The following is a 15,974-nucleotide window of genomic DNA, read 5'->3' as shown; positions in this document are numbered from 1 at the left end:
ATGAGTTGGGTAAATGAGATGTGTGTACGCAGAACCCTTTCCATGGTAGTTGGCCTGTAGGCTATGCCAGCTGTGGGCACCCCCACGTCTTTTCTTCCCATTGCTCCTCAGAGGTGGGAAGGGACAAGGACAAGATGGGGTGTGTGGTGGGAAGACCGAGCCCTTAGCATCCTTCAGTGTTGCGGGCACAGAGGAAGCTGCCTTGGCTGTGGTGTCTCTTGGCTGGCTCTAGGAGGGACCGAAGTGTCAATTTATACCCTGAGTGGTGACCAGCATCACAGCTACCCAGAGTTTACGGGTGTGTGTGTGTGTGTGTGTGTGTGTGTGTGTGTGTGTGCGCGCGCGCGCGCGCGCGCACAGGAGTCTGCTCTTCGACACCGAGGAGGCCTCTCCTGCCCAGAAAGCAGTGGGAGTGGGAAAGGTGCCTTGGATGGGCAAGCCAGCGGGCCTTCCAGGAGCCTGAGGCTCCCCTAGGGGCTGGCTGGGAGCCAGGCCACACTTGATAATGAGAGGCGAACTTGGGGTTCCCCCACCCCTTTGCTTGGTGACTAGCTCCAGCTGAGGCCAACCAAGGGACTTAGAACTGGTCTTGCTTGCTGATAAGCCTGCGGAAGGCCCCCCCAAGTGGTTGGGGTGTCAGTCATCTGAGCTGCCCGGAGTTTGAGCTTCCAGGTAATGGCGCTTAGGGTGACATCAGAGGAAGTGATTAATTCCCCAGGGGCTGCATGGCCTGGCTATTTGGAAAAATGTTTGTGTGTGGGGTTAACTGTGTACCATGGGGTAACCAGACTCAGCAGGTGCTGTAGACCACCCCCTATTGGGCTAGCTCAGCACCCTTACCCCATTATCCTCATGGGGTATCTCAGCACCTTGATGCCTATTCCCCAGCAGACTGTGACTCCCATCCACAGCAGGCTACTTCAGCACCCTGACCCCCTCACTCCAGTGGGCTACTGCAACACTCTTACCTCCCTTTCAGCAATGCAAAATAGGGTCTTCAGGTCCTATAGCTCTGGGGTTTGGGATGCGTGGAGCACTGTGAGCCTCTCAGATGAGCCACAGGGAGGAAGGAGCATACCTGAGCATCTCTTGGGCTTCCTGGATTCCAAAACCAACCATGTCCTGCAGCGTGCCTGTCTGACTTTTTCCAACCCCATGTAGACAAGTGCCCCTAGCATTCCCGGGAGCAGGGGGAAGCTGGGCTGAACTGCCAGGGAAGTAATTATAGGATTGATGGGATCCTAATTCGAGGGACTGACAGGTTGTAGGCGCCACTGGGACCATCCTGTCCTTGTACCTACAGAAGGGAGAGTGCCCTTAGTTGGAGGTCATGTTCAAATGCTTACGTTTTTGAGTTCCTGGACTATATGAGGCCACTGAGAGGAGGCCCTGTTTGGGGTTCATGGTCGTCTGAGGGCTATCAGATGTGGGACAGTGAGTGGACAGTGGGCATCTTCACAGCATAGAGTGTTGGCATCAGGCAGGATGAGGGAACACACGCTTGTCATTCCACCACTTAGGAGGCTGAGGCAGGAGGATTGCAAGTCCAAGGCCAGCCTGGGCAACCGAGTAAGACCCTGTCTCAAAAACTAAAAAGAGACCTGGGGGTGTAGCTCAGGGGTAGAGTGCTTGCCTAGTGTGCAGGATTCCCTGGGTTTAATCCTCAGAAATGTCAAAATGGAAATCCAATATTGGTACTGGCCTCAGAGGTCCGTTCCCTCAGTTCCACAGACACTGTTCCTCAGTACTAGCTGCCACTTACCATGCTGAGCTGGCTGGGGATCCATCCCTCCGACACCCTCAGGCCTCTTTTTTCTGTCACTGGGGTTCTGATATGTAAGTTATTCCTTGGGTCCTGTCCTCCTGGGTTCTCAGCAACTTCACATTCAAGCCCTGGTTCTGCTCACTCATCCCTGGACCCGAATCCCTCTGCTCACTTGGGGCCAGGGTGGGGAAGGGCTGTGGCCAGCAGGGTCCAGCACTTGCTGTCCTGAGCAGTGGACCTGGAGAGGGATGACTGCCTAGGTATAGATGCCTCCCACCATCAGGATGCATCCTTTTGACGGGGCTGCCCTCCTTCACTGCTCCCTCTACCTGAGTTCCTGCTCCCCAGGGAGGTGTGGCTTGGGGACCTACCAATCTGGATGAGGACCCTAGACACCTGGCAAGGGCAGGGATGGAACCCAGCTACAAGTGGAAAAGGCCAGGATTCCAAAGCACCCAGAGCTGGCACTGAGAAAGTTGAGACTTGTGGACTTGGGCTAACCTGGATTCATAGAAAAGAGATCTGTGTTTGGGCCTCTAAGTGCACCCTGGGCCCCAGAGCAGGATCCCAGTCATTCTGTGTTAGAGTTCAAGGCCACTTGAAACACTACTAGCAAGTGCTTCCAACATGCCCTTCGGGCCATACATCTGTCCAAACTTCGTGGCTTAGGTCTTGGGCATAGTGCTATCTAGGTGGGACAGAAGATAGGTCAACTCCCCAGGGGACTCTGCAGAGGGGCAGCAGGCATGCTGTGAGCCAGATTGGCCACCAAGGCTCTGGATATGGGTGAGTGTGGGCCCAACCTCCGGACTTAGTGAGGAAAGAGGCCTAGATCTTCCCCTCCCACATCCCACCAATACTCACCTGGTCGCACTGTTTAGGAGGAAGAAGCGCTCAGAGGTGGCCAATTTGGTGGCTTCTCAGAACAGAATAGCTGAGGGATCATACTGGCCCTTGCAGGCTGTGTGACCTTGGGCCAGTCCCTTGGCCCCTCTGAGCTTGCTTTCTCCCAAGCTAGCTAAGTGGGGTGACATCACATATTGTGTGTCTGTACAGATGGCATCCATATTCTCCCATTTTACTAATGAGGAATTTCATCACCCACAGGCCTCAGATCTACTTTGGCTAGAGGAACATGACTCACTGCACTGACTTTAAACCAGGGCCCGTTCTCATGGAGGTTTTTGGTCTCAGGCTCTAGTCTTGCTCTGCTTTGAAGACTAGAGCGTGACAGCTGCCCCCTGTATCCATTGTGGGGAGGCCTGCCTGTCTGGCCATCCTCCTGGGCTTGCTAGGCAGCCTGTCCTGAGCAATAACAGGGCGTTGCAAGGTGCCCATGAGCCACTGATCACTATCTTTGGAAAGGAGAGGTCACAGACACTCCCAGTACGGTGTAGACCTTAAGGAAATGTGTATATATGGTGCTGGACCAGCCAAGGCCCTCATGATCCCTGCCAGCTGTAATCAACTAAAAGAGACAGAGGGAGAAAGTCAAGGCTGGCTGGTGTCTGAGTGGTACCTCCCTGCTGAGTGCTCCCCTCCACGTGGTAGAAATGGCCCCTGCTGTCTCTCATGCCCCCCTACCCCATCACTCAGCACATGCTCACACCTGCTTTGCTGGGCTCTGCTGAGGGGAACTCACTGAGAGACAGGATGCCAAATGTTTTGTTCTTGTTTTTAAATATGTCTGTCTGTCTGTCTCTGTCTCTGTCTCTGTCTCTCTCTGTCTCTGTCTCTCTGTCTCTCTGTCTCTGTCTCTCTCTCTGTCTCTGTCTCTCTCTCTCTCTCTCTCTCTCTCGTGTGTGTGTGTGTGTGTGTGTGTGTGTGTGTGTGTGTGTGTGTGTGTTGCTCCTGTATGTGCATGTGTGTGTGGAGGTCAGAGGATAATCTTGGGTGTATTTCCTCAAGAGCCATCCACCCTGGATTTTTTTAGACAGGGTCCTGTAGCTTGCCTATTAGAATAGACTCTCTGGAAAGTGCTCTCTGGGGATGGATCCTCCTCTTGAGTCCTCCTGGGTGCATGAGCCACCACACCCAGGTTTTTATTTTATTTTAACTCTTATGAGTGTTTTGCCTGGGTACATGTGAGTGTGTGTGTGTGTGTGTGTGTGTGTGTGTGTGTGTGTGTGTGTACACCACATGCATGCAGTGACCAAGGAGGTCAGAAGAGGGCATCAGATCCCCTGGAAACTGGAGTTACAGATAGTTGTGAGCTGTCTAGTGGGTGCTGGGAATTGAACCTGGGTCCTCTGAGAGAACAGTAAGCACTCTTAACCACTGAGCCATCACTCCAGCCCACAGCCAGGTTTTTAGGTTTTTTTTTTGTTGTTGTTGTTTTATAATGTGGGTTTTGGGCATTGAATTCAGGTCCTTATACTTGCAAGGATTTACCAATGGAGCTATTTCCCCAGTCCCTGGTTTTGTTTATTTATTTTAAGATGGCTCTTACTACATAATCCAGGCTGGCCTTGAACTCCTAATCCTCCTGCCTCTGCCTCCTGTGTGCTGGCATCTTAGATGTCAGTCATTGCTGTAGGTGCGGGTTTGTGTGGTGCTCCAATCGGTCTGTCTCCTTGGTCTGCTGAGAGAGAAGGGTCATAGCAGCATTCTCATCCATGGGTCCCTTCTCTCTTCCTGTGTGGTGCCCACCCCTCATGCCTTTCAGCCCTCGTGTCTCTCTTCCTGTGTGGTGCCCACCCCTCATGCCTCTCAGTCCTCATGTCTCTCTTCCTGTGTGGTGCCCACCCCTCATGCCTCTCAGGCCCTGTTCACAGCGGCATTGGCCATGGCTGCTGGGAGTGCTTCCCACAATACTCCTGTTAACTCTCACAGAAAGCTTGCAAGGCAGAGATCACTATAATCTCCATTTTGCAAAGAAACCAAGACACAGAGAGATTGAGAGACTTTCCGAAGTCATAGAGCCTGCGACTGCTGGGACTGGGATTTGAACCTGCCTGATTCCAGATTCTGTGACCTCTACCTCAGGGGAGCCTGATCTCTGGGAATTAGCTATGCTGCAGGGTCTGTGTGAGAGGCGGGGTGAGGACAGGGCAGTGGGCATGCTCTGGGCCTGAATCTCATCTCTGCCCAGTATAGCCCGCATGACTACTCGGGGCTTCCGCTCTGCTCTGTACAGCCAGGTTTTACCCCTGTTCTGCGGGTGGCTGGCTAGGGATGGAGACAGAGAGCAGAGCAGGGACCATGTGCCTCTTCTGGGTGCCATTCTTCTCTGTGTCCTGTGTTACCCACGCTATGCACTACAAGGATACTCAGGCTGAGCCGAGACCAGTTCTAACAGAAGCACCACCGACTCTCAGGGCAGAGACTTTGGGGGCCAGGTCAGCCTGTCTGACCTGCTGTCAGTCCTCAGCTCCCAGCCACCCGGTTCTGTGGCCTTCCATGTTTCAGTCTATGAGACAGCATGCACCTCCTGCTCCTGCTGGGCCACTGCCCAGCCCGGGCCTCTCACAAGCCCTGCCTACCCAGCTCCTGCCCCAGTTGCTGGTAATGCTCCAGTTGCTGGTGATGCCCCAGTTGCTGGTGATGCCCAAGTTGGTATGCGGGGGTGGCACAGAGGTCTTGTTCCTCTTCCTCCTCCAGAGACCAGGTGGCAAGCTTCCTAGCTGAAGAGCTACATGTGGCCTGAAAGGTGGAAGTCTGCAGCCTAGCAGGAAATGTAACTAAAGAGAAAGGTGTGGGGGCTGCCTGTCCTGGGAAGCGCTAAGGCTGTGTTCTGTTGGGATGGGGGCTGGCCAAGATGAGCTCCGGGCCCCTGTGACCCCAGAGGACACATAAAGTGTATGCTCACTGTTCTCAGAACCAGAAAGTCACAGACACCATGTTCTGGCCTGCACTAACCTTGAGAGGGTCAGGTGGATGGGTGGGGACAGAGACAGGGATGGTGGCTTCCCTGCTTGGTCCCCCAGGCTTGCTCACAAGTAACCATCTATGAGGAGCTTGTATGGGAGTTTGCCTTTTCCATGTCCTTCCTACATCCTCCCATGTGACCTCCTCCCTGCCCTCAGCAGGACATGCCCCGGCCACATACTCCTTATAGTATCAGCCCACGTAGGAGATGGGAGATAACTGTGCTGTTCCCTGGTGTGCCATCTGAGGAGAGTTACCTCAGCTCTCTGAGAAGATGTCTTCATCTGTTAAACAGAGACAGAACCGCCCGCCCCAGAGGGTTGGGGTGCAGCAGAGATGAGGTCAGGCGTACGTATCACAAACTAAGTGAAATGAGGTGCTTGAAGCTCCCCCACTCCAGCAGTCCCGACAGGTACACCTTGACGGAGTGAGGGGCAGTCTGAGGAGGGCCGGGGTTCCGCTCCACCTCACACTCCCTCACGCCCTCTTGGTGTTGTCCTCTAAGGACTCACTAGGCTCTGGTGGCCTCCAGCACTGCTGGTCTGGCTGGCCCTCCTCCAGGCACCAGACAGAAGACCCTACAGGACGACTCAGCCTGGCACCCCTGCTCTCCAGCGTACAGGCAGACCTGAAGGGATCCCAGCCTTGCAGGCTGCAGAGGAAGAGGGGGGGGTCGTGGTGCTGGGCCAGTGCAGGTGGCACAGGCCGAGAAGGGTGACAATCGCAGTCACCAAACACAGCACACTTTTTTACAGCATTTCCAGAATCCTCACCAGACCGGGAGGTGGCTCTGTAGACATGCCCGCTTTGTGGAGAAAAACCAAGGCTGAGCAGGCCATTTTCTGAATTGAAGTTCCCTCTGCCCAAATAGCCCTCGCTTGTGTCAAGTTGACAGAAAACTGACCAGTACAGCCCCCTGTGGTTCCTCCCTATTGTTCTTGAGAATGGGTTTCACTTTGCAAGCCCAGCTGGCCTGGAGGTGGCCATGTAGACCAGGCTGGCCTCGAACTCACAGAGATCTGCCTGCCTCTGTCTCTCTAGTGCTGGGGATTAGGGGAATGCACTACCATACCAGTGTTGTCCCTTCATTTTAGAGAGGAGATTTTCTTTGACTGTGAGTCTGGGGCATGGGGAGGCATTGGGTGGCATGGCAATGTATGCCGGAAGCAGATCCAACTGTGGATTTCCTGGGCTTACCCCAGCTCCCACACATGCCTGTCACTTAATTCATGGCCCACCCACAGACCTGTAGTGCCAGTCCGGTGCCTGAGGCTCTAGGAGGGGTAGGGCCAGGATGCCAGGGGAATGAGAATCCAAGGACACACAGCACCCTCCTGGCAAAAGCCGCCTCTCTCGGGCACCACAAGAAATAGCCATGACTCCACTGCCACCCTGGGACCTTGCTGAGCACCTGCTTCTGACAGGGATGGGGTGAGGGTGGCCAGAGCCTTGAAGGCAGCAGGATTGGGTGGGAGAGGCCCCTCCATGCCCCCAGGGAAGGACCCGGCAGGCCTGTTCTGCCTAGAGCTGCCTCTCAAGGGAAGCCACAACTGGCCCCTACCTATGAGGGTGGCGAGACATGTATGTGGCACCTTAATACCTGTGACAAAGCGCCATGATCAAGGCAACTTACACAAGAAAGCTTTTCATCTGGGACTCATGGGTTCAGAAGGGTTGGAGTCCACCGTTAGGGCAGGGGGCGTGGCCGCGCAGGCCCACTCGGTGCTGGAGCGGTAGCTGAGAGCTCACGTCCGCTCCACTATCAGGAGACAGAGGGAGAGAGCACCAACAAGCAATGGTCCACATCTGTGAAACCTCCAAGGCCACCCCTAGTGATTCACCTCCTCCACGACTCCTAATCCCTCCACCAACTGGGGATCAAGCATTCAAATACACAGCCCTGTGGGGGCATTATCATTCAAACCACCACATCTTCCTACATTGACTTTGTAAAGTTGCTGACCCAAGGGGAGACACTGGGTACACACACACACACACACACACACACACACACACACACACACACACACCTCAGGCCACCGTCAAGTTGCCCATCAGATTCAATGACAACAGCATTATTGGTGAGATGATGATCAGTCTGGGACAGACACTACTGCCTTGTCCAGTTGTGGCATGGTTGCTGCCACAGCCCGCTACAGTGAGGAGAAATGGGTTCTGTGGACTTTACTAGGCACTCCCCAGATGAGACGTAACATACAGTGTTACAGTCATAGGAGATACCTTGTTTATGTTAATAAGTTTTACAGTGTTCGCATATATGTGCCCCCAGAAAGCTGTTAAACTTTTGCTGCTGGGATGGGGCAGCAAAGGATGTGTTAGTGAGGCTGGGTGGAGGGAGAGAAAGCAGAGCCCGGGAGCTTGCAGCCAGCTGGGGACAAGTTCCCAGCAAGAGGGGGAAAGTGCTGGGTCTAGGGATGGAGTAACTCTGGTGTCCCAGGTAGGGGAGGAAGGCTGAGGCCTAGGTGGAGATGTATCCCAGGAACCATGGGAGTAGGGGGCCAGGAGCTGTCTTAGAGAGGGTGCCCAACAGCCTGGTGACAGTGCCGGGAGCCGTGATGGTCAAATGGTGACATTTGCAGTGTCCATGAGTTGGGTATGAGGGAGAAGGGAAGGTGGGGGTGTAGAGGACACCCCTGGTCCAAGTCAGGGACAGGCTTGGGTGCGGCTAAGAGACAGGTGTGATAGGGTACAGGTGATGTGCAGGTGACCTGCCCTGGGGGAGGAGGGGAAGGTGGCAGTAGTTTCCAGAGAGACAGAGAGAACGCTCAGCAGTCAGGCAGTGTCAAAGGTCACATTCAAGGTCAGTAGCCACAGACCCAGACAGTCCATTGTGTCTAGCACAGCTCAGAAACTGAGTGGCGAGCTGGCCTTGGCAGCTGCTGGAGCTAAGCCAGGCAGCTGACAGAGGGAAAGCTGAGAGGGTCAGGTGCAGAAGGCCCAGGGGGTTGAGCCCTGGTGTGGGAGGGTTGAGATTCAGATGTGGTCCCGTGGGTGCTGACAGGGCAGTTCTCAGCCATTTGGTCCTTAATAATGACAGTGTGTGGGGCCTACCCCAGAGAGATGCCTGAGGCCAGACAGAGGCAGCTGCATTGGAAGCATGGGGTGGGGCCAAGGAGATGTCAGGAGCTGGGGACAATAAAATCTGGGGACCACAGCATTCTGGGAGCTGGGAGCTGGTACCCTCCAGGGGCGGGGGCAGAGTGACAGCCAGCAGGGAGGGAGGGGGCCTTGCACATGCTGACGTCTGAACAATTAACTTCAAGGGCTGGAGGATCAGGAATTCAAGGTCATCCTTGGTTATATAGTGAGTTCAAGGCCAGTCTGGGACAGTGAGGAGCAAGGAACAGCTGGAGCCTCAAGTCATGTGGGCAGAATGGTGGTAGCCATGGGGATAAGGCTTTAGGAGGGCATGGCCACTGTGGGGCAAGTCGGTCCCTGGTGTTCAATGGGACACTAAATCGAAATGGTCACGGCACCTGGAAGAAGTGGAGGGAGTGGGATGTGTGAGGTTTCCATGGCAACAGGAACGCAGAGTGAAGGATGCTCTGAGGGTGGGTCAGGGGAGGCCTGTAGTGCTCCAGGGACCTCTCCCCTCTGCTTTTGCCTCTTCAGTAGAGTGGGGCTGTGGTGGGCCACAGGGTGTGACTGAAGGAACTGTGGCCATTGTTGTTTTTTTTTTTTTTTTTTTTTGGTTTTTTTTTGAGACAGGGTTTCTCTGTGTAGCTTTGCGCCTTTCCTGGAGCTCACTTGGTAGCCCAGGCTGGCCTCGAACTCACAGAGATCCGCCTGTCTCTGCCTCCCGAGTGCTGGGATTAAAGGCGTGCGCCACCAACGCTCGGCCATTGTTGGTTTTATGCGGCACTGTTTACCCTGCGAGGAAAAGTCACGACGAGGCACAACAAAACCCACTATGAGAGTTTATTAGGAAAGGGAGGGGCAGGAGAGGGTGTGCTCAGGCCTGTCGGAGAGACATGTGCAGAGAGGGAGGAAGGGGGAGAAGGGGGAAGATAAAGGAGGGAGGAGTCTGTGACCTGCTTTTTATGGATTGCCCCTGCACATGCGCATATGTGCTCACATAGCTACGCCACGCATGCACATAGATTGTGCGATCACGCTGTGCGCTAATTACATGACCACACAGGACATAAGGCCCCTTGCTTGGCTATTGAACAGTGAATGTGCTCTCATGTGGCAACAGCCATTATCACTATTGTCAATGAAGACAGTTACTTGGCGGGGACAGGGTGCCTATGAAGGGGGCTGGGGAAGGACTTTTTTCAGAGCTGTGCTTGGATGGATTCTCAGGGGCCCAGGGAAGGGTAGAGGCAGGAGGATGTGAGAAAAGACCTCCCACCTTGTCTATGCAGTCAGGGGATCTCTGTAAGTGGTCATGAGTGGTCAGTGACCCCATCAGCTGTGAGACGCTGTGGTAGAGAGCTCTGAGCACTAATGGGCAGGGGAGAGAGCCATGCATGTGTGGCCCCCTCTTCTGATGTCTCCTCAGGGCAGCAGCTCCTCAGAGGAGGACTCTGTGAGGCCTGAGACCAAGCTAGAGCCTGACACAGAGGTAGGCAGCTTATATCCATCAGTTGAAGGACAATACATCTCCCCAGGACCCTTGCCTATGGCTACAGGAGGGTCCCAAGCAGGTGGCCCAGCAGCTGAGGGGCTCAGCAGATTGATGGTTCCCTGTCTCTCCAGAGCCAAGAGCTCTGGAGCTTCAGTTGGGTACCAGGCATCAGGTGGACAGCTGTATGGTGGGGTCCACGTCAGTGGGTACTGTTGCCATACTCTGGTGCAGATGGGCCGGAGGGAACCCTGAGGTTGGCAGAAAGTGGGAATCCATTTTTTCCTTTCCACGTGATTGTTGAGTGTCCCTACACTCTCTGAGGATCCAGCAGCAAGCTAGGCAAACTGGCTGCCCTCCGGAACTAAGCTATCAGGACAGCAGGAAAGCAGGATAGCAGGACAGCAGGACAGCAGGACAGTCACGTGCACAGTTGATAAAGCAGGAAAGGACAGGTGTGCAGAAGGATGATGCAGCCTTAGCTAGAGGGATGAGACGGGTGCTTAGTCTCTCTTCCCGTTGCTGTGGTAAAATAACACAATGAAACAGCTAAAGGAGCAGGGGCTTATTCTGGTCCAGGGTTCGGGGTGCAGCCCATCACAGTGGGCAGTCAAGGCAGCCAGAGCCAGAAGCAGCTGTCCAGAGTCGGAAGGGAGCCATGAGAGAAGCCGTACTTCTGCTTAGTCCTCTCTCTGTCCTTGTACAGTCTGGGATCATCGGCCCAGGGAATGGCCCCACCCATAATTAAAATGGGTATCCCCACACCAATTAACAAATTATGTTTTAAAAAAATCTATGTGTGTGCATATACACAAGCGGAGGTCAGAGAGAGTTGGTTCTGCCATTAGGGCCTGGGGGATCGAACTCAGATTATCAGGCTTGGCGGCAAGCCCCTTACCTACTGGACCATCTTACCACCCCATTTACATCGATTAATACAATCAAGATAATACCTCATAGGCAGGTTCTAAGGCCCAGACCCCCAGATAGTTCCAGATGCTGTCAATTAACCCTAACCATCTCAAGAGGGTAGTTGAAAAGGAGACATTAAAACAAAGCCCTAAAGTCTGAGGGTATGAGCCTTGTGGATGTTGGGGGAGTGCATTCAGCTATATGAAGGTCCTGAGCCAGGAAAGCTTGGTGTCTTCATGAACCAGCAGGGAGGGCCATGTGGTTAGAGCAGAGAGACTTGGAGGCAGGGGCCCCACCCCACTGGTAAGGGGTACCTCCTCCTAAACAGTGACATTCCAGCCTCTGCCTCACATGGCCACTGTCTGAGCCCCTCAGTCTCTCTCTCTCCCTACCTTTCCTTAGCGATGTGCCCAAGGGTGCCAGCACCTTTGGGGTGTCTGGGAGCTCTGAGGTGAAGATCTACATGGTCTATGATCCCGCACGGGTGGCAGAGCCCGCAGGCCGGGCCCACTGGCCCCTGGATGCCAACGTGGATGTGGTGGTGGCGGCGGACACAGTCAGTAAGGACTTAAATGACCTCAAGGTAAGTATCCCTCGGGCTGGCTTATATCCCATCCCGAGTCATCTTGGACACATCTCCACAGAGACCCAGACTTCACACACTCCAACACTACACAGCACAACCGGGTCACCCCCAAGATCCACACAGAGACCCAGATCCACATTTCATTCACCTCATGTTCCCCAACATCATACGGCACATGGGAATACCCCAGTCACCCCTCAGATCCACACAGAGACCCAGACCCACAGCCCACCTCATGTACCCCAACATCACACAGCACTCAGGAACAACCTGGTCACCCCTCAGATTCACACAGCTCTGTTACACCCTCCAGTTGCCCACAAACCTCTGTGCTCCCCGGGCAGGATCCCATGGTTGCACTCACATGTTCTCTCTCACACAGGGCCTCAGCACGCCCACTCAAGCCTCCACATGTACCCAGCCAGCCACCTCTGGCTGACCCTTTCCTGCTGGTCCCAGTGTCTCTCATACCCAACGTTCCCTCAACTCCTGGCCCAGTGCCTTCTCCAGGAGGAGACCAGCTAGGACCTGTGTGTAGCTCTGTTCATGACAGGGTCTGTGGCAACCTTCCCTGGAAGGAATCCTGTCACGTGGGTCGAGTGGGGTAGGGGATGGGAGTCTGGACTGTGGCAAAAGCCCTGACACTCACTGTGGTCATGGACCAGAGTGGCCATTCCCTCAGTACAGGGAATGAACGATCCCAAAGGAGGTCAAGTTGCCTAGGCCAGTAGGGACAGTGGCCCCCTCTGTCTGTCCCTCTCATATCCCAGAAGGTCTTGGAATCACCATATCTCTCTTTGTAGCCCTCGTTTCTCCTCAAATTGCTTGGCGCCCTGGAACAGCACCCCAGGTCATAATTGCCAAAGAGCTTTGCCTCTGCCTCAAAACAGGGCTGTAGGTGTGGCCCACATGTCCTCTGCCTTCTCTTAGGACTGACTTCCTTCCCCAGGTGAAGGTGTCATACTTCGGGTCGCAGGAAGCTGGTGCCCTGGGTCACAGCGTGCTCTACCTCACTAGTGTTGGTGAGTCCTGCTTTTGCCTGGCTGTGGACATGGTAGCTATTGGAATATGGTGAAGGTGACTGAAGGTCCAGGAGCCTTGGAGGAGAAAGCCTCAGCCAGCCACCTCTCTCCTTCTGCTTCCTGGGAACACCAAACATCTCCAGGACCACAGGAATTGAGACCCAGCCATGCGTAGGGCCAATAGGATCTGGAAACATTCCTGCTACCAGCTTGAGTCACAGTGGCTTCCTCATGGGAGTCCCACATGTCTCTGGATCCCTGAGACCCAACCTAGAACCACCCAGAGCCCATGGCAGCCTCCTCTGAGGACAACAGACCCTGGCCATGGGGCCCCAGTGGCTACTATTAAGGGCCCCCTGCATGTGGCATAGAAACCCCGGGCCACCAAGACATAGTCACCCAACACACATGGCCAAGCCAGCAACTTGTGTCCCTCCGACACCAGAACCGCCAGTGTCACCCTAGCCAGAGCCCCAGGGCCAGCACAGGGGCTCCCAGATGTTGAGTCTCTTGAGCTAGGCTTCTGGGTCCTCATCAGCTGGGGTGGGAGCCAAGACGGCTGGGCCTGCCATCACAGGTACAGAGGCAGGTGACCTGTCTGCCTTTTGCAGATGTGTCCCTCGATGTCGACACAGGCCGCACAGGCAAGGTGAAGAAAGGCTCGGGTGACAAGGTGAGACACTGGGTACCCCCAAGAGTGTGGAGCTGACGGGCAGACCTGGGTGATCTCGGCAACAGAAGAGCCGCCAATTCCAGTCCAGGATCGGTGCCATTTATGGAAGCGTGGCCAAATGCTGTGTGACTGTTGGGAAAACACCCTCTCTGGTCTGTCTTAGTCTGCTCACTGCAGTTTCTACTCAGGAGGTTGTGTCTGGACCTCTCAACATGGCTGGGGCTTCACGAAAGGTTGTTATTTCCGGTAGAGGGGGCTATGGTATTCAGCTACAGCTAGGCCACGAAGAATGAAGAATGGAGCTGTCCCATGGGGAGCATGCAGCTCACGTAGGGGCAGGAGTTACAGCTTGCAGGGAGAGACCCAGAGAGGCAGGCTGGATCTCAAGGCTTTGTGGGCAAGGTGGGGCAGGACTTCTGAATGGCTGCATAGGTTATTCACTGCACGAGGTTGCTCCAGAGGGTTGCAGGCTGGGGCTACAATGAAAACCATGGCGTGGGCCCTGGCACAGGATGGCATCTACTCAGAGGGGAGGGCAAGAGTGCTATGAGTGCCATGGAGGCAAGCAGTGGACCTGTGCCATCTCAGAGACCTGGGTTTGAAGATTAACTGTGCAGCCTCAGGCTCCCTCCCAGAGCTTCTCTTTACTTTTTTGTCAAATGGAGAAAATGTATAGGTTATTGGGGACATAGTGACCCCAGAGTCAGGCAGCTTGGTCCTCAGCCTGGGGAGGGCCTGCAAGACCCTGGTGAACGTTAGGCTCAGGAGAATGCTGGAATGGGGGAGTCTTCTTCATGGAGATCAAGGTGAGATCTGTCTTAGGCAGTGCCAAAGCGTGGCCACCTCTGTATGTGGTGATGTCACCCTGCTCCTCCACTGTGAGTGCTGGGCAGAGCCACCACATACGGTCACACAGGTTGTTCACTGCACAAGGGTGGCTGTCCCTGGGTCTGAGCTTCACTAAAGAGTTCTGCTCCCCATGTCCACAGTCCCTCTTGAAAACTTTAAGCGAACCCAGAATATGAAAGTTTCTGAGCTAACCACTGAGCCAACCCAGGCCATGTCTAGTCCCAGAACCCCTAGGCTTGACTAACCCAAACCTTCCTGTGTGCCACAGGGAACCTGGCGCTGGGGCCCCGGGGGCTCTGGGGCCATCCTGCTGGTAAACTGTGACAGAGACGCCCGTGGGTCCAGGGAAGACCTGCATGACAGACATTTGAGATCACTGGAGGGTGAGTGACCTCAGGCATGGGAGGTGGGGAGGGAGGGAAAGAGGGGGTCTTGTGTCCCAGGCTTTCTTTTGGGCCACCAAACAGCTCCCAAGTCATGACACAGAGACTTCTTATTAGTTTTGAATGCTCAGCCTCAGCTTAGGCTCATTTCTTGCTAGCTCTTATAACTTAACCTGCTTCTCTTCATCTACCTTTTGCCTCGGGGCTTTTTACTTTTCTTCCCTTCTGTACGTCTTACTTTCGCTGCTTCTCACATCTGGCTGGCTTCTGGCTGCAGGCATTGTCCCTCTTTTTCTCCTTCATTCTCTCCTTCTTCTTCTCTCTAGCTTTCTCCTCCTCCTTATTCTCTCTGCCTGCCAGGCCGGCCTATCCCTCTCCTGCCTAGCTATTGGCCATTCAGCTTTTTATTAGACCAATCAGATGCCTTAGGCGGGCAGGTGAAGCAAATGCAGCACACCTTTACATGATTAAACACACATCCTTACATGTTAGACAAATGCAGCATAAACAAATGTAGCACACCTTACACAGTTAAAGTAATTCGGTAGCATAAACAAATGTAACACAGCTTTGCCTAATTAAAATAATATTCTGCCGGGCGGTGGAGGTGCACGCCTTTAATCTAGCACTTGGGAGGCAGAGGCAGACTGATCTCTGTGAGTTCAAGGCCAGCCTGGTCTACAAAGTGAGTTCCAGGACAGCCAGGACTGTTACACAGAGAAACCCTATCTCAAAAAAATCAAATAATAATAATAATAATAATAATCCACAGCAGTCTTGGGGGGATACGTTTGTCTCAGAAATCACTCTCTCAGACCTGCAGGACATGTCCCCAATGGTCCTGAGCTGCGGTGGCCCTGATGAGCTCTTTGAAAGCCACAAGCTGGTCTTGAAGGCGTCTCCGCCTGATTCCAGAAGGCTGAGGGTCTTCTGTGCCCGAGGTGAGTGGCGGTGGCCCGTCTCATCCCCTTCTTCCTTCTGTAACTGTCACCTTTTTGTAAGTCGTCATGAATTGTGTAACTGCGCCAGTGGGGAACAGAATGACAGCCAAGGATGGGGCCAACTGCTGGTCCCATCGCACAGATGGAGAAGCTGAAGCCCAGACACACGGAGTCACCGTCACACGGCCCGGTGGATGAAACCATTGGCTTCTTGGCCACCAAGGCCCCTCCCTGGCCCCCCATGACTCGTTGGCTCCTCTTTCAGCACCAATCTCTTGCTGTCTGGCAGCCTTGGGCCCTTGACCCAAGCAGGCAAAGAGGGGCAAGGGACCTTAGAGGCTGGGGCCCAGGGCCTGATTGAATCACTAGATTTTTCTAATCAGAATCT

The 15,974-nt window shown here is 54.3% G+C and overlaps 1 protein-coding gene across 1 annotated transcript in view; it reads left to right on the top strand.

The window, feature by feature from the left end:
* The window catches only part of Padi1 (peptidyl arginine deiminase 1), a 35,274-nt gene that overhangs the window by 2,149 nt on the left and 17,151 nt on the right, over window positions 1–15,974 (top strand). Inside the window, exons 2-6 of the mRNA XM_076565565.1 lie at window positions 11,535–11,715; window positions 12,668–12,740; window positions 13,352–13,413; window positions 14,531–14,645; window positions 15,461–15,586. Coding sequence (XP_076421680.1) covers window positions 11,535–11,715; window positions 12,668–12,740; window positions 13,352–13,413; window positions 14,531–14,645; window positions 15,461–15,586 — 557 coding nt within the window. The remainder of the gene's footprint in view (window positions 1–11,534; window positions 11,716–12,667; window positions 12,741–13,351; window positions 13,414–14,530; window positions 14,646–15,460; window positions 15,587–15,974) is intronic.

This window comes from Peromyscus maniculatus, chromosome 2 (genome assembly GCF_049852395.1).
Source record: "Peromyscus maniculatus bairdii isolate BWxNUB_F1_BW_parent chromosome 2, HU_Pman_BW_mat_3.1, whole genome shotgun sequence".
Lineage (NCBI taxonomy): Eukaryota > Metazoa > Chordata > Mammalia > Rodentia > Cricetidae > Peromyscus > Peromyscus maniculatus.
This window is presented reverse-complemented; position numbering and strand designations above follow the sequence as displayed.